This window comes from Dipodomys spectabilis, unplaced genomic scaffold (assembly GCF_019054845.1).
Source record: "Dipodomys spectabilis isolate Male_0828 unplaced genomic scaffold, ASM1905484v1 ptg000549l, whole genome shotgun sequence".
Taxonomy (NCBI): domain Eukaryota; kingdom Metazoa; phylum Chordata; class Mammalia; order Rodentia; family Heteromyidae; genus Dipodomys; species Dipodomys spectabilis.
Genome location: NW_024871226.1, coordinates 280,964 through 306,818, shown reverse-complemented (window position 1 = coordinate 306,818; position 25,855 = coordinate 280,964). Strand labels below are relative to the sequence as shown.

Sequence of the window (25,855 nt, the reverse complement as noted above, 5' to 3'; positions counted from 1 at the left end):
TGTTAAATATGATAAAGAGATAAGCTTAAGGGAGAATGAAAGTGGGGGTGAGACTGACATTGTGTTCCACAATGAGTAGAAACGTCATAATGACATCTGTCCTGTATAACTGATTTTGATAATAAATAAAAAGACAAGCTATAAACTGAATGAAAATATCTCCAAACACATCCAATAAAGAAGTTAAATCTAAAAAAAAAGAGAAGAAGTTAAATCTAGAGCTGGGTGCAGGTAGTTCACACCTATACTCAGCTACTCAAGAGGCCAAAGTTTGAGGATTGAGATTTGAAGCCAATCTTAGAGACTTATCTCCACTTAACCAGCAAAAAGCAGGAAGTAAAGGTGTAGCTCAAGTGGTAGAGTGCCAACTTTGAGCAAAAAAAGCCTAGTGAGAGCCCCAGAAAAATGTTACCAAGAACGCATCTTGATGAAAAAGCTGAATGTAGTGGTACATGTATACTACCCCAACTACATGCCAAGCTTAAGGCCTATCTGAAAAACAACAAAAGCAAAAATGGCAAGGATTGTAGCTCAAGTGCCTAGGGCCTTGTGCCTAGCAGGCACAAAGTTCAATGTTCAAACTCTCCATAACACCAAGAAATAAATGCCAGTCATCCCAAACATACAGAATACAAGCTCTGAACTAATGACCATTAAGAGGAACAAAGGCAAGAAACAGCAGTTAATTGCCAAATTCATGTGAGCATATTTAATAGACTATCTCTAAATATTTCTTTTAAGTTTCTTGCATTAATAATTACAGTTTACAGTACTAAAATTCTACCATTCAAGCATGATTACATTTCACAAAAGGTAATCATTTGTCAGCAAAAGGATCGTGGCTATATTCTACAAGAGAAGAAAGAAAGCTAATGATAATTAACAGAACTAATAAACACAACACAATATAGAGAGAGTATTTTATCTGGGAAAGATACTATTTACAGCTGGAATCACACGAGATAACCATACAATTATCCCATATCACAAAATCCAAGAGAAGGGCTCAAATTTGAACCTTAGCATGTTCTTCGATAGCATAGTCAAAATTTTTTATTTCCATTTCTTGCAAGCAAAATTTCTATTTCCATTTCTTATAAGCATACCTCCATGATACCATTAGTTTAAATAACTCTTAGTCATCCTCTTGCTTGTTCAAATTTTGTTCTTTTTGCAGCACATATAACACGTGCCAAGTACAAAAGTGCGGGTACACACGCAAATGTGCTGCTGGACCAAGACACACACGGGCAAAACTGGAAAAGACTGCTTACAGCAGATATTTTTACAACTTGGCTGTTAAGTTTTAGAACCAAAGACAAAGTGCTCATGATTCCAGACTTACTAAACCACAGTCCCCAGGGGCACAATTCAGAAACTGAAAGTACCGAGAGCTTTACCTTCTCTCCAGCTATGGAATAGGCTTGAACCTTATCCAGGAGCCGGCCCTGAGGCATTCTGGTCACTTATGTTGCCCGTTCACTGTATGTTCACTTAGAAAAAAGAAGTGGGCACACCAATGTGCATGCCTTGGAGGTGAAGCAGAATGAAAGAGTAAGTTTAAGATTCACTTGAATCTTGACACACTGTCTAAAGTTTAAAAGGCTGCTGCTGCTTGGTACCTTCCTCATTTCTTCCTCTAATGAAAAAAATTACTAACACCAGTAAAAGTTTACATGGATTCATTTCCATACATAAGTATATCTACACCAAGCTGCAGATTTAAAGTTACATAAGTGGGGGGGTAACAAAACAGACAAATTTAAAGGTCACCTTCAATTCCAGAATAAAACAATCTCAATTCCAGAATAAAACAATCTCCAAATTCCTAAGCTGGTGGAACTCACAATCAACTAAGGAAATAAAAGTTCTGTATTTTGTTAGATCTAAAGTATCAAAATTTTACTTACCATTTGGAAAAGAATCAAAGCATCCAGTATAATATACATCTCAATTTCAGAAATGGGGAGGAGGCACATCTCAGAACCAAAGGCTCAGTGAGCACAGGAATTACATAATTGCAAAAAGAAAACGATGAGGCCAGACTAGTTAAGTCAGTCAAGTGAAAAGTCTTGCTGTATTTGGAAACAGCATATGCAAAGAACTTAAGGGTGAAGAACTATTATAGTCAAAGGACTAAAAGGCAGGCAGTACAGTTAAGAAGTAGTAGGCAGAAAAAGCAGTAGCACAATCTGAAATTAGTGCTGTAGAGTCTACCTCAGGTATTTCTCATTGACCAGCAAAAAACCAGAAATGGAAGTATGACTCAAGTGGTAGAGTGCCAGCCTTGCGTGAAAAAACTAAGCCCTGAGTTCAAGCCCCAATACCATCAACACCCCCCCCCAAAAAAGATGGGGTTGATCCTGAAGGTCTTTAGAGAGGGGAACAGGCAATCAAATACTGGCACTATGATCCTAAATGCTTTGATGGATGAAGTTGGTTTTTTTTCCAAGGGTACCTACCAGCCATAGTAGCATGAAGTAGTAGCAAGATCAGGACAGAAGAATTGCTGCCTCCTTTGGAACTAGGAGTTCAGATCTCTCACAAAAGAGGTCCAAAATCAAATATTTACTGAATGTAGACCATCAATACTCAGTGTAATTATTACTACATGGAAGCTTTTTTGTTAAAACTAAATTACTGAGACACAAATCACTTTTGCGGGTTTCTTCTGTGACATAGAAAGAGCTTAAAAAACATTTTCAGAAGAAGCACACTGATACTATCCTCTAATCTGCTGAGAGTGACTAGATCCGAGTATAATACATGAACACATAATCATGTCACCACTGGGGATCTACTAGTCTTCATCTTGATCCTTTTCCTCCCAACAGTCAGGTTTAGTTTTTAAGAAAGATCTCAAAGTAAAAGAACAGTAAAGGTTTTTGCCCTTAATTTATATCTCACTGTAAAAAGGGCCACAGATAGCTGATTAGTGCATGGCCCAAAATACTCATTTTCAGCTAAATCCTTTCACTACAAAAAGCCATTCATAATATTTAACATTTTAATTCTCCTTCAAAATTATTTAATTTCCAAATACAGGTATTCATTTTAAACAACTGGAAATATTAAGAGAAACATATCTATCACAAACATGGTTAAGACTTTGCCAACTAAAAGCAAATCTTAAGTATTATATAGCTAATTTGCTTCTTGGCTTAATGGCTGTTTCTCACAGGAGATTCAGTGATAAAAAATGACATGTAAAATGAACCCTAGGGAAGAGGCAAGATTAACACAATTTATGTCTCAATCCCCTGCAGTTGGTTACAACTGTTACCCACAGGTAAAAACTGACTCTCACCCTCCCCCAATTGTAGCAACAATCAAAATAAGTTTTAAAGTACATACAGTACCTTTTTAGTTACTTAAATATCAGATTTCAGCTAAACTGTCTTATATCTCACAGATTCTCAAAGTAATTCTATTAAGCTAAAGTAATCAAGACCTATAGTTTCTAGTTAACACATTTAAGGTTAATTGAAAAGAAGCTATTTTGGTAGCATAAGACTTCCACGTTATTTTCACTAGTTTTCCACATTTAAACAATGTTTAGTCTCTAGAGATTTCAAAGTGCCTTAGAAATTGAGAGAAGGATGGGGATAAGATGGCAGATTAGATGCATCTTCCAGGTTCACTCCATGAATGAGAAGAATCAGATGACACAGAAGAGACTGGATTTTGGAAAAAGAGAGGAAGAGAATGAAAAAGCATGAAGGGAAGTAGATGGGAGGCAGAGAACTACAAAACTCAGCAGAAGAAAAGCAGCAAGGAGTTGCAAGGGGAAACTGACTTCAATACAAGGTAAAACCAATAGTCCTGGCAACAGACTAACCAATTATAGTTTCCGGAGAAGCCCATACAACCCACAAGCCTTAACCCCAGTACAGGGATTTAAGAAGCAGCAAATAGTGTAGGGAATTAGCCTCGGTGAAGAAAGGAATTCTGTCATTCCCTTTATCTCAAGGCACGAAAGTAAGATGCTATCTTGAGACAGTGCCTATTCTACTGATAGAGACTGAGTTGCTCTAGGGTCATGTAATAAGAAGCAATCATGGCTCAAGGAGTCACAGGACACCTTGAAATAGAATTTGAATTCAAAGCTGAGCACTGGTGGCTCATGCCCGTAATCTTAGCTACTCAAGAGGCTGAGATCTAAAGATGGTAGTTCGAAGCCAGCCTAGGCAGAAAAGTCTCCATGAGACTCTTATTGCTAATTAACCACTGAAAAACCAGAAGTGGTTCTGTGGTTCAAATGGTAGAGTGCTAGCCTTGAGCACAAAGAGGTTCAAGAACAATGCCCAGGCTCTAAGTTCAAGCTCCACAACCAATCAAAAAAAAAAAAAAAAAAAGAATTTGAGTGCAAGTCAGTCACAAGAGGTGATTGAGAAGAGGAAAGAGTGTGGTACAACAAGAGCCCATAGGTAAGTTTAAACTACAGGAAACTACATTGACAGTTTGGACACAGAGGTGGAAGCTTGAGAGGCCTGCAGGTGACAGAGGCTTTAACTATCTGCCAAATCACACAGCGGAGGCAGGGACAGTGACCACTGCATTCACCTAAAAGGAGTAACTATGCTAGGGCACAAGTACCACTAGAGGCAGCACTGCTCCAGATGTCTGGCAGTGAAGGAACTTTGGAGCAGTTAAGAATAGCAGAGGCAAGGGTGTAGCAAAGCCACCATAAAAGGCACCTGGGACACTAAGCAGTAGTCTTAGCAGTTGTACATAGCTCCATCCAATCCTCCTATCACCTGAGGTCAGGGCAGCAATGAAACACTGACAAGTACTTACAGTTGACAAGTACTCACAGTCTAGGCCTTCCTGTCTAGGTCTATGCACTGATTGATGAGTACAACAGAGCCCTCCCACCCAGACCTAAACCACAAGATTTATTAGATATGTTTATGTGTTAGGTAAGAACTATCAGAAATACATGTTTTCTTTTACACAAGTTTGTCTTTGTTGCTATTTTGTCTTTTTTAAATTGTTTTTGACTATACTGACTTGGTGTGTGTATGAGTGTGCGCAAACGCAAACACACACACACACACACACAAACACCTGCCTACCTGCTTGCCTGCCTGCGCGCAAACACACACAGACACACACAGACACACACAGACACACACAGACACACACACACACACACACACACACCCTGCCCCTCCCCCCACACACACACCCTGCCTACTTGCTTGCCTGCCTGCCTGCCAGAACTGGGGTTTCAACTCAGGACCTAGCATTCTTGCTGATTGAGCCCTGCTTCCAGTTGCAACGTTTTGCTGGTTAACTGAAGATGGAGTCTCACAGACTTTTCTACCCGGGCTGACATCAAACAGCAATCCACAGATCTCAGTCTCCTCAGTAGCTAGAATTACAAGTTTTAAGTCACTGGTATCCAGGCCTGCATTTCTTTGTGTATATGTGATATAGACCATTTAAGTTTTACTTTTTAATATAGGCCTTTTTCTCCCTCCTATTCACTTTTTTTTTTGTTGCTTGTGGGGCCTGAATTCAGAGTCTGGGTGCTATTCCTGAGCTTTTCCACTCAAGGCTCTACCACTTTGAGCCAGTGCCACTTCCAGTTTTCTCGAGTTAACTGGAGATAAGAGTCTCATGGGACTTTCCCGCTAGGGCTGGCTTTGATCTGTGACCCTCAGATTTCAGCCTCCTGAGTAGTGAGAATTAAAGGCATCAGCCACCAGTGCCTGGCTTCCAGTATTCAATTTTACATCATATCTGTCCCCTTTCTAATTGTCTTTCCCCATTTATAGTTTCCATCAATACACAAGTAGAAATATTCACTTGCTCATATTTTCTACCACATTTCTCCATCCTTGATCTTTCCTCCTTACCTACACTTTTAACTAATAACTAGATTGCCTAAACATCACTTGTTTTGTTGACTTTGTGTTTTGAACTTTGTTACTGTTGCGTTTTTTGTTTCTGTATGTGTTATCCAATTCTCTTCATTTTTCCTTTTCTATTCCCTACCACAGCACAAGGTTAACTAGAGCTTTCTTATTTACCTCTACCTTCTCATTAACTATATTTATTAAATTTATCTCCCATCCTTTCTTTCTTATAAAACCAAATGCCCAGTACTACTCCCTAGTTTGATCTCCTTCCTATTGTTTCTCTGGTTAACTAAAATCTTCCTAGTTCATGAAAATATTTTTGTTTCTTTTTTCATCTAAAGACATTGGAAAACTAGTGATAAGTAGTCTTCTTTAGGATTACCACAAACATAAGGTTGTGGTTTATCAACTGCAGTATCTTTTATAGCCAAGTTTCCTCACCCTGAATGAAAAATAATTCCACACAGTATCTTGAGCATTGAAAGTGAATATGTGACAACCAGCCACTCCCCTCCAACCTAGAAACAGGAAAATACAGCACAACTCAGCCATTACCCAGTCTTAAGTAACCTTTGAGAAATTACCAAAAGGACACAGGAGATTGTAATATCCACTAAAACTTGGCCCAGAAATTGAAATACTTCTTCAAAAACAAATGAGGCAAAACAATGAATAAAGAAATGAACTCAGGAGGCTAAGATCTGAGAATCATGGTTGAAAGCCAGCCTGGGCAGAAAAGTCTGTGAGACTCTTATCTCCAATTAACCACCAGAAAATCATAAGTGGAGCTGTGGCTCAAATGGTAGAGGGTTCGCCTTAAGCTGAAGAGCTCAGGGACAGCACACAGGCCCAGAGTTCAAGCCCCAAAACAAAGAAGAAAGAAGAAGAAGGAGGAGGAGGAGGAGGAGGAGGAGGAGGAAGAGGAGGAGGAGGAGGAACCCCTAAACTACTTTAGCATGGTTTGTAAAAGGTATCTGATTTTTTAAAAAATTTAAAATAGTAATGTGCAGGGAAAACAGAAAATCAACAGGTTATAATTCTAGTTAATTTAGGGCAAAGTTATTAGTAATTTTCAAGAACTGAATGAAGTTCTTAACTTTTCAAATATTTTGTCCTGAAAAGTTCTTACTAAGCACATGAAAATACAGAGATTGAAGATTCAAAGAGATGAAAATAACAGGATGAGTCATCTCAGCTAAGCAAATGGTTCACAGGGAAGTTTAAAACCTCTTGCAGAATATTATTTTTAAACTGGACAAGATATTTCTAATTTTAAAATATAAACGTAGGACTTCAATTTCAGCTCCAACACATGCGGTGCTTAGATATTATCATTCTGCCCTTACAACATAAAACTGAAAAAACAAACTGAAAATCAGCAACTTCTCTTACATTTTCATAAGCTCAGTTCTTACAGAACTGAGGACACAGGGTAAACTACCTCCAGAAATCTATAGATGGGCAAATACAGAAAAGCACATACATCTATGTTCAGCTTACCAGGAGTAGAAGACATTGGAATAATACGTAAGTAAGAAAACTTTGTGAATAAAAATGCCTGAAGATTAAACCTTAAGTGGCCCTCTCCATTCTTGCAGCTTTCCATTCAGGAATTTCATTAGAAATTGTGATGTTCTTTTTAAAAAAAATTCTTCCCTTTTAGCTAAGAAGAGAGCAAAAGCAGTCATTTTGATACATGCCCAGGGGTAAAATACAATAATAATCTCTCCTTTTGCATAGGAGAACACTAACCATTTTTGACACGTTTAGTTAACAGTTTGAAACAAGTTTAGAATGTTCTTTGTAACAAAGGCCAACACATCAAGAAAAGATTTATCAGAGCCTTGTATGTTCTAATTAATCAGCTACATGGCCTTAAGCCTTGTTTCACGTAAAAGCAGGAAAGAAAAGAGAAGCCCTCAGAAATACTTCTGAAGGATGTAGCTAAGGACTCAGGGCCAACGAAAGACTGGGATTGCAAAACACTTTCCCTTCTTCATACTCTGCCACTATTTCAATAGGGTTCCAGTACAGTAAAAATGGATCGCAAATGAAAGGAGTTCTTAAGAGCCCAGAACTGGTGGCTCACGTGTGTAATCTTAGTTACTCAGGAGGCTAAGATCTGAGGGTCATGGTTCAAAACCAGACCAGTTAGGAAAGCCTGTGAGACTCTGATCTCCAATTAACCACCAAAAGCCTGGAAGGAGAGCTGTGGCACAAGTGGTAGAGTACTATCCTTGAGCAAACAACAACAACAACAACAAAATGCTAGGCCCTGAGTTCAAGCCCCTGGACTAGCACAAAAGCAAAATAAAACAGACAAAAAGGAGTCTTAGGAAAATCCAAAAACAACACAGGAAAAAGGAAACAAACAAAAAACAAAGGTACTTCTGTTTCAGATGCCTATAAAAACTATACTTATACCAAACATTAAAAATGACTCAACTCCTGGCTAGCTTAAATTTGCACTTCACTTAACTTTATCTCAGCAGGCTATTTACTGTAATTCCTATTGCCCAATACATCATATCCAGCTTGAGAACAATATAAGGTATGCATGTTTGACACCAGTGGCTCATGCCTGTAATCTTAGCTTTCTGGAGCTGAGATCCAGAGCATCTCTGTGGGAAGTCAGATCAGGCAGAAATGTCCATCTCCAAAATAACAAGCAAAAAGGGCTGAGGATAATAACTCAAGAAAGTCAAGTAAATCCTGCCCACCCCCATCAAAAAAAGGTACGTGAAAAAGCAAAGAAAAATATAGTCTGAAAAGACAAAGAACTTATCTGTGCTCAAATATGGTATAGTCTTAGGAATTACCATATAAGGAATTTAGAATATCTATGAATAAATCGATCATGGTGGTACATGGTTGTAATGCCAGCATTCAGGAGACTGAGCCAGAAAGATCACGAGTTTGAGGCAAGCCTTGACTATACATCTACCTCCTATTATAAACAAGCAAAAAACTATGATTAATATGCTAAGAGCTCTACAAAAAAGACTGCCCTAAAAGGAGACAACATGCAACAACAGATAGGTAAGATAATCATACACAACTGTAAGGCTGAATTAAAAGAAAATGCTAGAAATCAGCATCACTGTAGAAGAAATTAAGAATGTCCTTAATGGATTCATCAGTGGATTGGACATGGTGAAGGAAAAGAATCAGTAAGCTTAAAGACATTTCCACAGAAAATGTTGGCCCAGTAGCCTCCTCTCTCACAGTTTGGTATACTCCTTTCCTAGGCAACACTGGACCCATTTAGTAAAGGCAGTAAATAATCAGCTTCCAACCCCCTTTGCCTTGAGATAGCACTCCTTTGGGTAACTATACCCATATTAGGCGGCAAAAGCCCCAAAGACTGACCAAGTCTGGGCAGCTGTAAGACCTTATAGCAGCAGCCATAAATCCTACCTTGCCAAGATGAAGCTCCTGGTCCACACATCCACACTGGGGTCCTCACCTCCTAGTCCTTCCTAGCCCCTCCTAAACTCATAGGTTATATCAGTCACCTCAGATAATAGCCAGCACTTCTCTCTTGTGAGAAGGGGTCTTGGCAGTCCCTTTTGCTGGCAATAAACGTTTTCTCTATTCTTTGTGCCTAGATGTCTTCGTGGTTTTCTGGCAAAGTCTAATAAACTCTAACAGAAAACTCCCAAACTAAAATGTGAAGAGAAGAAAAAAATAAAATAATAAAGTGAAGAGAATTTCAAAAAGCAGAACATAATAGCCAAGAATTATGGAAGAAATTATTTTAAAATATTACTGTAGTTCAACATATGTATGACTGGATTATCAGGAGAAACAGGAAACAAAGAAGAAATATCTGAAAATTCTTAGGTATAAATGTATTATTTTCAGGATTTCTTTTTTTTTTGGGGGGGGGGTGGGTCGGGTCATGGGGCCTGAACTCTGGGCGTGGGCGCTGTCCCTCAGCTCTTCAGCTCAAGGCTAGCACTCTACCACTTGAGCCACAGCGCCACTTCCAGCTTTTTTCTTTTTGCTTATGTGCTGCTGAGTAATCGAACCCAGGGCCTCATGCATGCAAGGCAAGCGCTCTACCACTGAGCCACCTTCCCGGCCCCCTATTTTCAGGATTTCTATGTTAACTACATAATGTTGTTGAAATAAATTAAAGATCTAAATAAGTGGAAAGATACTCTGTGTTCATGGCCTTGGGAGTCTCAATATTGTTCAAAGATCCATTCTTTCCAACTTGATCTATCAATTTAATAAAATCCTACTCACAAACCTAGGAAGCTATTTTACTAGCAGACTGACTTAAAAGATATATATACAAAGCCAAAGACCTAGAACAACCAATTACTGAAAAACAATAAAGTCAGAGTGCCAATACTACCCAACTTTAAGACTTACTATAAAGGTATAGTAATTAAGGCAGTATAAGAAAAGACATATAGACTGATGAGATGTCACTTTCAACATAGTATTAACTATGCATATATAAAAATAAGTTTAGATATAGACCTTACAATCTCCATGAAAACTAACTCCAAGTTAGTTACTTTTAAGTCTTAAAAGTAAAATGAAAAATTATATAATTTCCAGAATATAACACAGAATAGGTAACCTTGAAGTTAGTGGTCAGTTTTCAAATATAATACCAAAATGACTAACCATGCGAGGGGAAAAAATTGTTAAAATGAAGACTGTTGTAAGAATGAAATGTGTAAAACACATTTCTGGAGAACATTATCATGAAAATGGTAAAATAATAGGATCTAGGACTCAATCCCTTCACAGAAACCATAAGTGAGATCCCCAAAGAATCAAGTTTTCCAGATTCTGCTACTGAAAAGCTTACAACAATCAGGAAAAGGTCTGGTAAATGAGGCAACTAATTGTGATAAGAAAGTACAGGGCATTTTAAGCTGCCCACTTACCTTCCCCTACATACTATACCTATGAAGAGACCAGAAATAAAAGGCAATTTCCTCAGTCTGATGAAAGGGTTCTGTTGTTGTTGTTGACTTGTTTGTTTGTTTAAAGATGGAGTTTCACTATGTTGACCAGGCTGGTCTCAAACTCCTGGGTTCAAGTGATCCTTCCATCTTAGCCTCTTGAGTTGGCCATGACTAAAAGACATGCTAATATGCTTAATTAAGAGCATTTTGAACACCCACAGCTAACATTATGCATGGTAACTGAAAGCCTTCTTCTGAACACCGGCAGCAAAACAAGAATACCTACTTTCTCCACTTCTATTCAACATTGTACCTGAAGTTCTATCTGGAGCAATTAGGCAAGAGAAAGAAATAGTAATTTTCAATGTACGCCCCCCACCTTATTAACTTTAAGTCCTTAGACTCCAAGAGAAATTGGCCTCTCTACTCTTTCCATCATATCCTCCTAGTTAGGAATCTGCTTAACATCAATAATCAGAAAACTTGTCTCTGTAAAAGGCAAGATAATATTTTAGGCTTTGTGGGTCATATAGTCTCAGTGGCGAATATTCAGCTCTTTCACTGCATCAACTCTATAGAAAAATTATACAGAAAATACATACATTTATGAGTATGGCTGTATTCCAATAGAAGTTTATTTATAAAATACATTGCAGGTCAGAGCTGACCAACAGGAGCTCATTTGCAAACTATAGATCTATAGTGTCAGAGAAGATTCTCTTGCCCATTCTAATATGATGGTCTTTAAGGAAATGGACACATTTCAAGGCTCTGTGATCCACAAGGTCCGACCATTTGGAAAAGGTTCTATAGCCCATCATTACTACAATAGGATTCCAGGTATCAATGTCTCAGACCTATAATCCTAGCTATTGAGGAGGCCGAGATTTGAGGATCCTGGTTCAGAGCCAGCCCAAGCCAACAAATCCTCTAGGAAGATTAGATTATATCACTCTGGACTCTGCTATAGGTGCTGATATAACAATAAATATACTTTTAGCTGGCTCTGGAGGCTCACAGGTATAATTCTCAGATCTCAGGAGGCGGAGATCTGAGGATCATTGTTCAAAGCAAGCTCAGACTCTTAACTGCAATTAACCAGAAAAATGCTGGGACTCTAGAGATAGAATTCTAGCCATGAGTGAAAAGGCCAGAGAGTACTGAGGCTCCAAGTTCAAGTACGGTTATCAGTGCTTGTACAATGCTTGCTAAAACTAAACCTTATAATGAAAGATAAAATTGTAACAACTCGGTAATAAATATCAAGAAAGCCTTCATCTAGGAGGAAATGCAGTAAATATTTAATGGCCTAGTACTCTCAATCTCAATTTCTCAACATTCAAAAGAAAAAAATAGCAAATTCTAGATTGTCTCTTTGTATTATCTTCTTAACCTCAAATGATCAGGCACTCAACAGACCACTCCACTTGAAGAGATTATTAATAAGTAGCCCTCTCAATCACCATCACCATCATCATCATCATGAAGCTTTCTATAGATTTTTATATTACTGATTAATACCATCTTTGAAAAATCTTTCTGCCTTACTCTAAAAAGGGCTTCCTAGCTCTCTTAGTCTCATCAATTTAAACACACCCTTCACTTTTCTCTGTACTCTTTCTTCCAAGATTCATAATACTTCACAGCTTCACGTCATACTCAAGTTAGCTATTTCTGGAGGCAGAACAATGCCTGGTTCCACTACTTAGCAGCCACATTGTATTGGCCTTGTTATATAGCTCCTCCATTAGTCATCTGTAAAATAAGTATAAGAGCAAGGTTGTTTGGACAATTAAAACAACTACAAGAGTGTCTACTATTTGGTTAGTGAACAGTATGTGCTATCTATATCGTTTTTGTTTTCTTAACATTTTACTCTTTAGTATAAAAGTTAATCTCATAATTTCTCCCACAAGTCTTATATATACCCTTTATAAGCTTTCTATTCAGATAAACAATGTCAATGTTTTTCCACTTTATCCCATTCAAATCTTTGGATCACTGTGAATATTTCTATAGGGATTAAGTTCCTATTACTCTATTATGTCTATATTTTTCAGTTCTCTAATTTAAGTTAGTGATACCATTTTTGAACATTATAGAATGTACCCCAAAGCTTATAGCTTTGTACAATTAGCAATCTTAACAGTATGTCACAGACTACATCAAAACAAAAATTCTCACAGGCCAACCTCAGCCCCAGGAAAGCAATCATGTGAGTGACACTTCCCTATCCCAAAGCCCTACAACCTCTCTGTACAAACGTCCCTTTCCTCAAGTTCTAATTGAATCCCTACCTCCTTTTTTTAAGTGATGCTTGCTAGGCCACGGAATGGCATCTGTAGCCCTGAATCTCCCCATTTGGCCTCATTCAATTCTCCCTACAGTGTAAGCATTACCTTTTGAGGCTTTTGCTCAAAAAAGTGTCCTATAAAACATTCCATCCCTTTCATGTGCACTTCAAAATACACATGCAAAAAAAAAAAAAAAAAAGAAAATCAGAAAAGTACATCTGTAAGATAATGGTCCAAACTAGAATACTTTCAAATTTCAGTAGTCATAAGGAGTCACAAATATCAGGCTGGGAAGGTGGCTCAGTGGTAGAGTGCTTGCCTTGCATGCATGAGGCCCTGGGTTTGATTCCTCAGCACCACATAAGAAAAAAGAAAAAAGCTGGAAGTGGCGCTGTGGCTCAAGTGGTAGAGTGCTAGCCTTGAGCTGAAGAGCTGAGGGACAGCGACCAGGACCCAGAGTTCAGGCCCCACGACCAGACCCCCCCAAAAAAAGGAGTCACAAATAGAAGCTAAATAATCATTACCAACAGTTTTCAAATACATGTCTATATGCACATATAACAATAAACGGAAGCTTTTGTAAGAGTACAAGCTATATTTCACTATTTAATCAGAATAGCCCCAATTATATTTTGTTCAAAAAACGGACACAGCATACCCATTTATAAATTTGACTCCTAAACTCTTACCAACAGTACACAGATTAAAACAATGTCTCCCTTCCTACTTACTTATATACTCATTAAGCAAGGAATTATTCAATCATACATACCCCCGCCCCTGCCTTTCAAAAAGATATCCAATCTATGCTTAAGTAACCAAATAAGACTTCTAAGTAATCATACAGACCTAATTTATACATTTTTGTAAGTATTTCACTAAAATACTAAGGGCATGGTTATCTTCAATATAATCAATACAACAGGATGGGTTACATTTATTTTTAAATATAATATGAATTCCATTCGTGATTTGCTCATTTCATCCAAAAGTGTAAATTTTACTACAAACATCAAATTTTCTATTTTTGTCCAATAGGACATAGATTTGAAGGCCTGATTTTAGCTGGGAAAAGGATATACTATAACCAGTCTAATGACTAAACAGCTGCAGATTCTAAAAAGAGATTTATATTATTTTGAGTTAGGCACTCATTTGTGCTTTAAATTTTCTATCATGTGGTATCTTTTAAGATGCATGAAAGGAAAAGGCAACAAAACTTAGAATGTTGATCTATAAGACTCTCATTTAGTGAAAGACAGTAAGAAGGAAAAAAATTGTTAGATGCAAGTTCATTTGCAGCAATTTCATGTTTGTTTGGGTTTTTTTTAGTAACTATTCTTCTATCTTTTCAGAGGGACTTTGAGCCAAATAAGGGCAAGAAAGCCATGGTTTATTCATCCTTGTAAGTCAAAGCACCCTACATACAAATATTAGAAATCAGAGTTCGTTTCCCAAAAATACAGACAGCCATCTTCAACTTTCCTTCAAGTCCATTTTGCAGGCACTAACAGGGTGCATTATGAGAACCACAGAAAATAGTAAAGCAACTACATCTTCACAAACAAGTAAATGGGAAGATAAAAACAATATATTCAATGGATAAACTTTATTTTTACAAAGAAGGTAAGAGAATTTGAGGTCAAAATAGAGAGAAAAGTTTCACAGGTCAAGAAATGACAGTGAGAGAAAACAAAATATTTGCATTACATATAGCATACATTACATACATGTGCATGTATGTATTAAGATATGTATATATCGCAAAAATCTGTTTAGAAAAGTCAATATTAAAAATGTTTCCATCTGTACTGCTGTACAAAAAGAGATAAAGTAGGGCTGGGAAGGTGGCTCAGTGGTACAGCGCTTGCCTTGCATGCATGAGGCCCTGGGTTCAATTCCTCAGCACCACATAAGCAGGAAAAAAAAGCTGGAAGTGGCGCTGTGGCTCAAGTGGTAGAGCGCTAGCCTTGAGGTGCAGAGCTCAGGGACAGTGCCCAAGCCCAGAGTTCAAGTACCACGACCAACGAAAAAAAAAAAAAGAGATAAAGTATAAAAGGAGGTATTATGTAAATGAAAGTCAAATTTAACTTAGAAACTATTTGTCCTTAATACTGATAAATTAATTCTATTTTTTAAGATTCAGAAATTGTTATTCACAAAAATACACTAAAAGAGGAACATTTAATCAGAAAGCTTTCCATTTGTTAAACTTCAAATATAGTATGGGGCTGGGAAGGTGGCTCAGTGGTAGAGCGCTTGCCTTGCATGCATGAGGCCCTGGGTTCGATTCCTCAGCACCACATAAGCAAAAAGAAAAAAGCCGGAAGTAGCACTGTGGCTCAAGGGGTAGAGCGCTAGCCTTGAGCTGAAGAGCTGAGGGACAGCACCCAGGCCCAGAGTTGAGGCCCCATGACCGGACCCCCCTCAAAAAAATATATATATAGTACAAGTTTTCAAGATATATGCAAGGTAGTACTAAAAGCCATTTTGGCTATATTCATTATTTAAAATTCTTAATCATCTTTAATCAAGAACAAATAGTATTCAAACAACTTTTGAGGGTTTACTGACAAAGAGATATTCAGATAACTAATTAATGTAAAAATAATTCATTCAATTTGAGTCACTGTGTATCTAGTAGAGAAGCTAAGATTAGCACTATCACAGTTTGAGACCACCCAGGCAAAAAGTTTGGGAGACCCCCTTCGAAACCAATAGTGGAATGCAGTGATGGATGCCTGTCATACAAACTACACAAGAGGATAAGATCAAGAGAATTTTGGTTCCAAATCAGCTTGGGCAAAAAAGTGAACATGATTTCATCTTGATGCCAGAAGCTGGGCACAGTGGCACATACCTGCTATTCCTACTTATGGCAGGAAAAATAAAATAGGAAGATTGTTATCCAGATGTACACCCAGGTAAAAAGCAAGATTCTATCTCAAAATAACCAGTGCAAAAAATAACCAGTGCACAGAGTGCTGCCTAACAAACACAAGACTGTGCATTCAAACCTCAGTACCACCAAGAAGAAAGTGAAGTCACTACATGGAAGTATATTTGTGATCTAAGACAGGAAAACATATTAACTGTCATGAATTCTTAAATCCAAAGGTAGATAGCAAACATGAAAATTATGTCATATATATATATATATTATTGGCAGATGATATATTTAAGAGTTTAAATGTTTTAAATTAAATTGCTAACTTCCACTTAAACATGAACTCTCAGTATAACAACAAAAAAAATCTTAAAACCCTGGTCTTAACAAATTATATACGAAATAAAATGAGGTCAAATAGTAATAGTCAGACTTGGTATATCACAATAGAAAAATAGTTAACCTGTTTGAAACTAATGCAGTTTAAATACATCTTCAAAGTTAGTCTGTGTGTAAAACATGCTCTAAACTGAGCAACAGCTATAGAAACTTCAAATAACTTTCCTGAATAATTTGTGATTATATTTGTAGTCAGATAATCTATAATAAAATTCATTTTAGGCTGTTCAAGAATGAGCAGCTATAGCCAATAATCCTATACTATTATCCTGAGTACCAGTTACTAATCAAACACCTCTATAACTACCCTTTCAAAATACAGATTCAAACCCACTCAAGTTACTGAGTCTACATAAAAATACTGAACAAAACTTTTCCTCGTTCCTAAGAACTAGACCATAAAATAAATGTCATTATCAGGGCTGGGGAGGTGGCTCAGTGGGAGAGTACTTGCCTTGCCTGCATGAGGCCCTGGGTTTGATTCCTCAGCACCACAAAAGCAGAAAAAGCTGGAAGTGGTATTATGGCTCAAGTAGTAGAGCGCTAGCCTTGAGCTGAAGAGCTGAGGGACAATGCCCAGGCCCAGAGTTCAGGCCCCACAACTGACCAAAAAAAATATCATTATCTTATTTCCTTCTTCCCATTCTATTACCTTTTCTCTCTTTCAATTAGGTAGCTTTTGACTTATATGTAGGTTGGCTGAAAAAACAGCTATTGACTACCACAGTTTCACATATCAATTCTAATTCATAAGTTATCAATATAAACAAACAGTACATTTGTTTCAAAATAATTTAAACATATACAGATATTTTCCTTGTAAAAATCATGTACTTGCCTTGTGTCTGCATTTAAGTACAACTCCATAGGCTCCTATAAGTAAAATAGAAGTAAATAATCAGGAATGTGTATATAAATCAGTTCTTGAAACAATGAAAGTATATGTTAGAATAATGATACCTAAAATGACAATATTCTTAGATGATAATGCAATAATGAGTCACACACAATAAATACAGCATGGATTGCCTTTTTTTATAAATTAGAAATATAAAAAAGTCATTTCTCCCAACATTGCTTTAAATGTCTCTCTTTTTAAAGGAAATTTTACAAGGCATTTTAAAATTTATGTTTAAGATTGTAAGATTTTGTGAGTAAATAAAAACTCAAAAGGGTTCTAGGGAACTTCAAACTTAAAAGGTAGTAACTTCCCAAGAGTAAGCTCAAGCACAGAGAGAACCCAAATATACTATCTGTCCTAGGACTCCATTTAATACTCATCTAGTACACTGGAATCTTTCCTAACTAGAAAAATAGTGCAGGTTTGGGTTAGGAGTATAGATCAGTGGGTAGAACTCTTGCCTAGCATGTATAAGGCCCTGAGTTCCATTCCACCAAGCATCCCCAATACATATATGTACTGGTCTAAAACAATCCAATTAGTGACTAGGATGAGCTGTTTCTTTTTTTCATGAAGATTGAGTTTAGAGGCACAGGCTAAGAACACACCTCCTTTTTTTTTTGGCTGTACCTTGACAAGATCCATTCATATCTTTTGAGTTACTTATTTTACTGTGTTGGCAACAAACTGACTTTTTTAAAGGCAGAACAGAGAGATAGTCCCTTGACAACAAAATTGCAGTTAAAGATATAATAGGAAGAATTGATTTTAAGGAATCAAAACATAACATTAACATCCGATAACAAAGCCTTGAAGAACATCAAGAACATTTTCATTTAATAGACAGGCAACACCTGCATCCAACTATTAGATGGTGATTTCAGAGGGACAAGATCGGGAAATGTGTCTTCAACAGAGTCTAGGGGACCTAAAATCTCTCTCACTCTGATGAACATGGATGAATCTTATTATCATAGTTAAGAGTGAAACCAGCAATAAGAACCATCCAAATTAATTCCACAATCACTAGGCAATCATCATCTAATTGCTACACAATTGCCCGAGTTAGTTTTCTCTGTAATGTGAAAATGCAATGCCTATGCAACAGGAGTACAGTTTGCTGACAGATCTTTTATTTTGTCTATCATGGGGCTTGTATTTATAACCTGGACACTGTCCCTTAGCTCTTGCTCAAGGCTAGTGCTATACCACTTTGAGCCACGGCACCACTTCCGGTTTTTGAGTGGTTGATTGAAAAGTCTCATGGGGACTTTTCTGTCAGGGCTGGCTTCAACCATGATCCTCAGATCTCAGCCTCCTGAGTAGCGAGGACTATCGCATGAGCCACCAGCACCCAGCTGACAGATATATACTTCATATAAATGTATTTCTTAACCAAAAAAAAAATCTTAGCTGGGCCCCAGTGGACCAAGCCTGTAATCTTAGCTACTCAGGAGGCTGAGATGTGAGGGTCACGGTTCAAAGACAGTCCTGGCAGGAAAGCCCATGAGACTCTCATCTCCAAATAACCACCAGAAAACCGCAAGTGGTGCTGTGGCTCAAAGAGGTAGAGCGCTAGCCTTGAAGGTCCTGAGTTCAATACCCACAACCAACCAAAAAAAATCTTAAGGAGCTTGGAAAGAAAAAATATAGCGAAGATAGTTCTAGTTATTGCTTAAAGTAACATTCTAATTTATATAAGTCTGGTAATTTCAGTTCATCTAAGCCAACATCTGAGAAGATCATCACCATTGGGCATACTAAGAAAAATAAGATTATCCTGAAAAATTTATTCAGAATTTAGAATAATCCAATTTGTTATGTTCTATACACTATCCTTCTCCAGTCCTAAAAGCTTTATTACCTAAGTCTATCCTTGGAATACCTGTGAAAACTAAAATTTTAAAAGGGAGAGCTGGAGATGTGACTAAAGAGGTAGAGCACCTGCTCAGTGAGTATACAGTCCAGTGTTCAAATTCTAGTACCAAAAAAATAAATATACATGTTTGTGTGTTGTGTATATAAAGTCAACTGTTATAAAACAGACAGTAAATAAAAGACAGGAAATGAATTTTATTTACATATTTAACATCAAAGAAATGGAAAAAGTTGACTGGTGAAGGAACGACCAATTATTTTTATGTTATTTTATAGTTTTTATATGATTCCAATTTCAGACCTTAAAACAAGTATCTAATGAGTAGACTCTAATTATTTCTATTTTTAAAAGATTTGCTAAGTTATTATTAAAATCCTGAAGTGCTTTATTGGTCATGCAAATTTTTACAGCTTTTTAAATTCAAATTTTGAAAAATATAAAATCTTTGTAGCATTTGCTTTAAAGATATAAATGTTCCACCAGAAAACTGGAAGTGGCACTGTGACTCAAGTAATAGAGTTAATAGAGCTAAAGAGCTCAGTGACAGTGCCCAGGTGCAGAGTACAAGCCCCACTACCGACCAAAAAGAAAAAGATATAAATGCTAAGAAATTTAATTGTAATCACTCATTTCCTGTTACCAAAATCATTTACCAAGATTTCCAAAAAGTCATCTGTAAATCAAAAGGAAATTACTAAGCAAGAAAAATCAGAAGCAAATGGTAATTTTTCTAAGAGCCAATTCAGGAAAAATAAATTTCCATACCTTATCAAATCAACCAATGATATTGTTGATTTGATAAGTATGACCAATGATATTGTTGATTTGATAAGTATGGAAATTTATGTATGTACTACTAGGAAAGAAAACTCATGGTCAATGTTAAAATATAACCAAACTGAGCACCTGAAAATGTACAAACTGTTTTGTCATTCTCAAAGGAAACAGAAGTTATTTACCCATTTACTTTCATATACTAAGTAAATAAAAATATTTAAAACAAATTTTAAGTTATTCAAAATAAGTTTAGTAGATAGAAAAATTAACAGAAAATATGGACTAATGAAACCATGATTACTAATGAAAAGAAAGAAATGAAGACAGTCTTAAAAATTCTTGATTTATGAAACCTCAAAGAATCTTAAAATGTTATGAATTTTCAAGTGAAGTGTTAATACCCAAATAGTATACTTTTATTTTTAATACTGTACTTTCATATACACATCTAAATTGATATAAGTTGAATTAACGAAAACTAAGTAAATTTTTTAGTGATAGGTATAATTGCACATTACTCAAAAATTCCAAGGATATTAGAATTCTAACTTACCTTCACCTACAACCCCAAGGATCTCAAATTTATTCATCACATTACCAATGTTAGGAATCTTCATGAAGACAAACTGCTCTTTTGATGTAAGCCACAGAACATGGCCTCAAAGAAAAAAACTTCAAACAGCTAAGTAAGTAGAAGCAAAAATGTCTGAAGAAAGAAATTCTCAGTAGTTGATTGGCACTTTTACATTATTTCTTCTAATAGTGAAGCATGAATGAGTCCCTGAAAAAAACAAACACAACAAAAGTCCATTAGATTTTTACTATTTTACTCTAATCATCTATCCTACTTTTCATACTGTTTTTTAAATCCATGTTTCATATGCTAAAAAGACAACAGAAAAAAAAAGAGGGAAGAATCTAAAATACAATGAACCTCATCGTAATTGGAATAAATAACCACAATGAAATAGACCACGGACGAAGAATTAGTCCCTGGCAATTTTTGGAAACAGTACTTTGTCTATTTTCCTCAAACTGAAAACATAAAATCAAATATTGTACTCAAACACATAGATATTTCCATATCACTATAAGTGATGAAACATTTTTTGTGGGTACTGATTTTTTCACTCAGGACATTGTGCTTGCTAGACATTCTATTCCTTGAACCATATCCCCAGGTTTTTTTGCTTTAGTTATTTTCACATTATGGTCTCTTACTTTTACTTGTGTTGGCCTTGGAATATAATCCTCTTACCTATTCCTCTCATATAGCTGCAATTACAGGTATGAACTAACACGCCTGGCTTACTGTAAGATAGAGTCTCACTAACTTTTTTTTTGCCTGGGCTGGCCTCAAACCACAATTTTCTATCTCTACCTCCCAAGTAGTTTATCTGTATTCTAGAATTGAACAAATAAGTAAATAAATTATGGATTATGAGACAATAATTTTTTTTTCTTGTCAGTCGTGGGGCTTGAACTGTGGGCCTGGGCACTGCCCCTAAGCTTTTTTGCTTCAGGCTAGTGCTCTACCATTTTGAGCCACAGCACCACTTCTGATTTTCTGGTGGTTAATTGGAGATAAGAATCTCACAGACTTTCCTACCTGGCTGGCTTTGAATTGCAACCCTCTGATCTCAGTCTCCTGAGTAACTAGGATTACAGGTGTGAGCCACCAGCACCTGGTATAGTTTCTTATTCTTACAAGTAAGTTACAAATATGAAAATGGGGAAAGTGTGAAGTTAATAAAATGTACTGTTTTTAGTATCTTCAGAAGTAAATGCATATGTATATATAAGTCACATGCATACTTCCTTTCTCTGTCCCCCAGGAGGACCTAGTAGCAATGATACCCCAAATAGCAATCAGCACAGGCCCAATGAAAGCACCTAGAATTCCTTAGAGAAATAACTGGTTCAAAGGCTATAATATAACATGACTCTGGGATCTATTTTGGTGATACCAAAATAAAGAAACCTTCAAAGAATGGGTCTTGTGAAATGGCTGCAGGAGTCAGCTTTAGGTGACGCCCGTTAGAGAAGTAGGTAATATTTGAGCAGCAAAATAATATTTATAATCTGTAGAATAAGGTTTAAAATAAAAAAACCTTACTGACAAATAAATGGGGGCAGGGTAATGTTTTTATAGTCTAAAGTAATAATGGATTAAGGAAAGTACCATTTGGCACTCATTCTGGTAATAATTATTTTGGGCAAGTATCATCAATGTGTGCTAAAACTAATAGTTCAAAGTTTGATGGAAAACAAGATAAAACTAATAGTTCAAAGTTTGATGGAAAACAAGATACTTAGTCTCAAAGTATTACCCTATAAAATACCCATTTTAAATTAAAAAGAGAAGTAGTAATTTCTTCATGAAGAATTCTGCCAAATACAACTTTAATTGAGTGATCAAAGTTATTAACAGCATCAATAATGTAACCAACCAGTATTATATGCCTCCTGATCAGATGCATTGCATATCAGTACTTCTATGCATTTATGCCAGCAATGTTATATCTGAATTTAACTCCAAGAAGCAGCAGATACACCCACGCTGAGGGACATTTTACTAAATAGCTGCCCTGTATTTATAAATATATGATTCTAGACTAGATTCTATTTTGGTTGGTCGTGGGACTTGAACTCTGGGCCCAGGCGCTGTCCCTCAGCTCTTCAGCACCAAGATTAGTGCTCTACCACTTGGGCCACAGATCCACTTCCAGTTTTCTGGTGGTTTACTGGAGATAAGAGTCTCAAAGACTTTTCCTGCCCTAGCTGGCTTTGAACTATAATCCTCAGATATCAGCCTCCTGAGTAGTTAGGATTACAGGCATGAGCCACCAGCGCCTGGCTTCATTTCATTTTTGAGTTAACATACATTTGTAATAGTGCAGGATTTCATTTTAATATTTCCACATATGCACACAATATACTTTAAACAAATTCACCCCAACTATACTCCCTTTCTTATCCTCCCACTTGCCCCAATTTTTTTCAAACAGCATTTGATGGATTAAAATAGGGAATTTTTGAAATTGTAAAAGACAATAAATTAAATAGAAATTTCTATAGGTTGTAGTACTGATTTTGCTAATATTGTGGTTATGGAAAACAACGTTCTTGTTTTGAAAAATAACATCCAAGTTTTAAGAGATAATGGACATAAGATTTACAACATGAAATATTCAGAAAAATATAATTATGTATATGCAAAAGACAAAAATAGAGATAATAAAACATACAGTAAAATGTGAACATTTAGAAAACCTGGGTCAAGACAATAAGAAATAAGTTCTTTGTACTACTTTCAATTTTTTTCTTGATATCTGAAATGCTTTCAAAAGAAGTTCTTTTATTTCAGAAAAAATATCTATCCTGCTTTTACAAAGAGTAGCAGAGTAACAAAATATTGATTTTAAAGGAAATAGTTTAAACAAAGAAAAATTTCCTCATTATCAAATTTGAAACTTAAAAAAAAAAGAATACCTCATCAAGTACCGATAGATTGACAAGAAGTGTCCTTTTATATAAGGATACCAGTGAGAATGTAAACTGGGACAAGCTTTCTAAAGAATAATATGTCCATAACTAGATTTCACATGTTCTGATAAAGATATGACATAAAAACCTACAACAAACATTCTTAAAAATGAAGTATCAGCTGGGCACTGGTGACCCACACCTAGTACCTAGCTATGCAAGAGGCTCTGAAGTATGAGGATCAAAGTTTGAAGCCAGCCTCAGCAGAAAATTTTGTTAGATTCTTATCTTCAGTTAGCCACCAAAAAGCTTAAAAAGGAACTGTGGCTCAAGTGGTAGCATGCTAACCTTGAGCAAAACATCTCAGGGAAAGCACCCCAGCCCCAAGCTTCATTACCAGCACACACAAAAAAAGTGAAATATCACATAGTCCCTTTAAAAATTAAGTACACAATAAGGAGTTCTACTATTAACATTTATTAACATTATTACTAAGCATCGTGGTAAGTTCTAATCCATCCCAGTAAACAATGCAGAGGATTGGAAAAATGGATATAAAGCAAAATTTGCAGATATGACTATATACATAGAAAATTCAAAGGAATTTATGCATTGTAACTATGTTTATTTAGCAAGGTACTTGAATATATGCTTAATGTATGAATATCAATTACATTTGTAAATATCAGTAAGAAATATAATTTCTGTTCTATTGTAAATTACATTTCCAATAAAAACGAAGTACAATTAGGATTTAAAATTACAAGATTATTCAAAATCTCTAGTTAAATATGCAAAAATTTATTCAAAGGCCATGAAAACCCATCTAAATAAACCAAACTATCCAAACTTTAAGTCTAAAATAATTCAGTACTGAATCACAGAAATGGTGAGACAAAGGACAAAGGGTGAACCAATGCAACTGTGATACTAACAATATACTAGGTTGGAAATAAACTTTACAACTTGGAGGACAGAGGATGGGGACGGGGGGGGGGGGGGGGGGGGTAAGTAGGAGAAAAAAAGAAGGGAAGGGTAACAATTTTCCACAAAAATTGCATTCATTTCCTTATTTATTATATCTGTAACCCACTGTAGGTCACCTTTAAAATAAGAAAATTAAATAAAAATTAATTAAATACTTCAGTACTATAAATTCTGTGATATAAAAACTTCTTTCCATGTTGACTCATACAATCAGTGCAATAAGAATCAAAACCCCCAATTTAGTTTTCTGAGGAATTACAACCAGTTGATTTTAAAATATATACAGAAGAGCAGAAAGTATAAGCACCATTTTCTCTTTCTATAAGGAATAAAGAGTAAGAAAAGAATGGAGGCATAGTGTTTAGAATAGGATCTGGCAGGATGTCCCTTGAATATATGTAGGGTTATAATAAAGCTACAGAAATTAAGACATGGTGATTTGGGCACCAAGGTTTACAAATCAGCCAGTTGTGGGAGCCTAGAATAGGCCACACTGTAATATCCTTATAGCTTCATAGTGCTGACTGGATTCAGGATAATTGTATGATAATTTATTTCCCATCCAAACCCTCTAATGGTATGGCTTTCCATACCACTAAGAGTAAAAGCCAAGGATCCTCCTAAGCCTCAGGGCTTGACTTTCCTCCTCAGATATCATTCCTACCAGTCTCTTCCTAAGCTGCCCTAATTGTAACCACACAGACCTTTCCATATACTTATTTCAGAAAGCTTAACTTTACTTTAATGTAACCATAATTTTTTAAGAATTACTGTGCCAATCAGAGAAAAATGTCATAATTTGAGAAGAAAAAAAATGTCTATTCTATTTGATCATTCAACAAATCAATCCCTGATTGCCTCTCATGGGTAAATAAGACATACAAGACAAGTGGTAAACAAGGTATGCAAAGCCCTTGCCCTCATGAAACTTTATACTTACTGAGAGAGAAAAAAATATAACTTTTATCAGATACTGATCCACATTATAAAGAAGAAAGAGAATGATTATTCAAACATGGAATAATCACCTTCCTAAAAAGGTGATTACTTGTAATGACAAGTTAGCCATATAAAGATCCACCTGTCATGTTCCAGGTATATCCACTCAGAGTGCTTCTGAGAATAAACTGTCCTTTCATTTTCTAAGCTGGTTTGGAAGAATCCCCAGAAAAGGTTTAAATATTCTATTCTTTGCCAGTAACTGTATAGCTTTTTTCAAAGGAAATGAGAAAAAATTAAAGCCATTCCCAATAAGACCCAAAACCCAGAACCCAGAACATACTTTATGTAAGTATAGATAAAGAACATTTGGTCCCACCTAGTCTCTGGGGCAATCAAAACAGAGCAACGGAGACTCAGATTTAAAATATGTGAGTGAATTCATAACATCAGTGTCAAAAACAGTCTTTTAACTACCAGTATTCATAGAGAGAAAAAATGATGTCAAATTGGA

The 25,855-nt window shown here is 36.2% G+C and overlaps 1 protein-coding gene across 1 annotated transcript in view; it reads right to left on the bottom strand.

The window, feature by feature from the left end:
* Positions 1–25,855, bottom strand: part of Cdkl5 (cyclin dependent kinase like 5) — a 155,660-nt gene that overhangs the window by 84,759 nt on the left and 45,046 nt on the right. The window contains exons 3-4 of the mRNA XM_042670408.1: positions 20,483–20,710; positions 17,211–17,245 (exon numbers count right to left, since the gene is read on the bottom strand). Of these exons, the coding sequence (XP_042526342.1) occupies positions 17,211–17,245; positions 20,483–20,546 (99 nt within the window). The 5' untranslated portion in view covers positions 20,547–20,710. The remainder of the gene's footprint in view (positions 1–17,210; positions 17,246–20,482; positions 20,711–25,855) is intronic.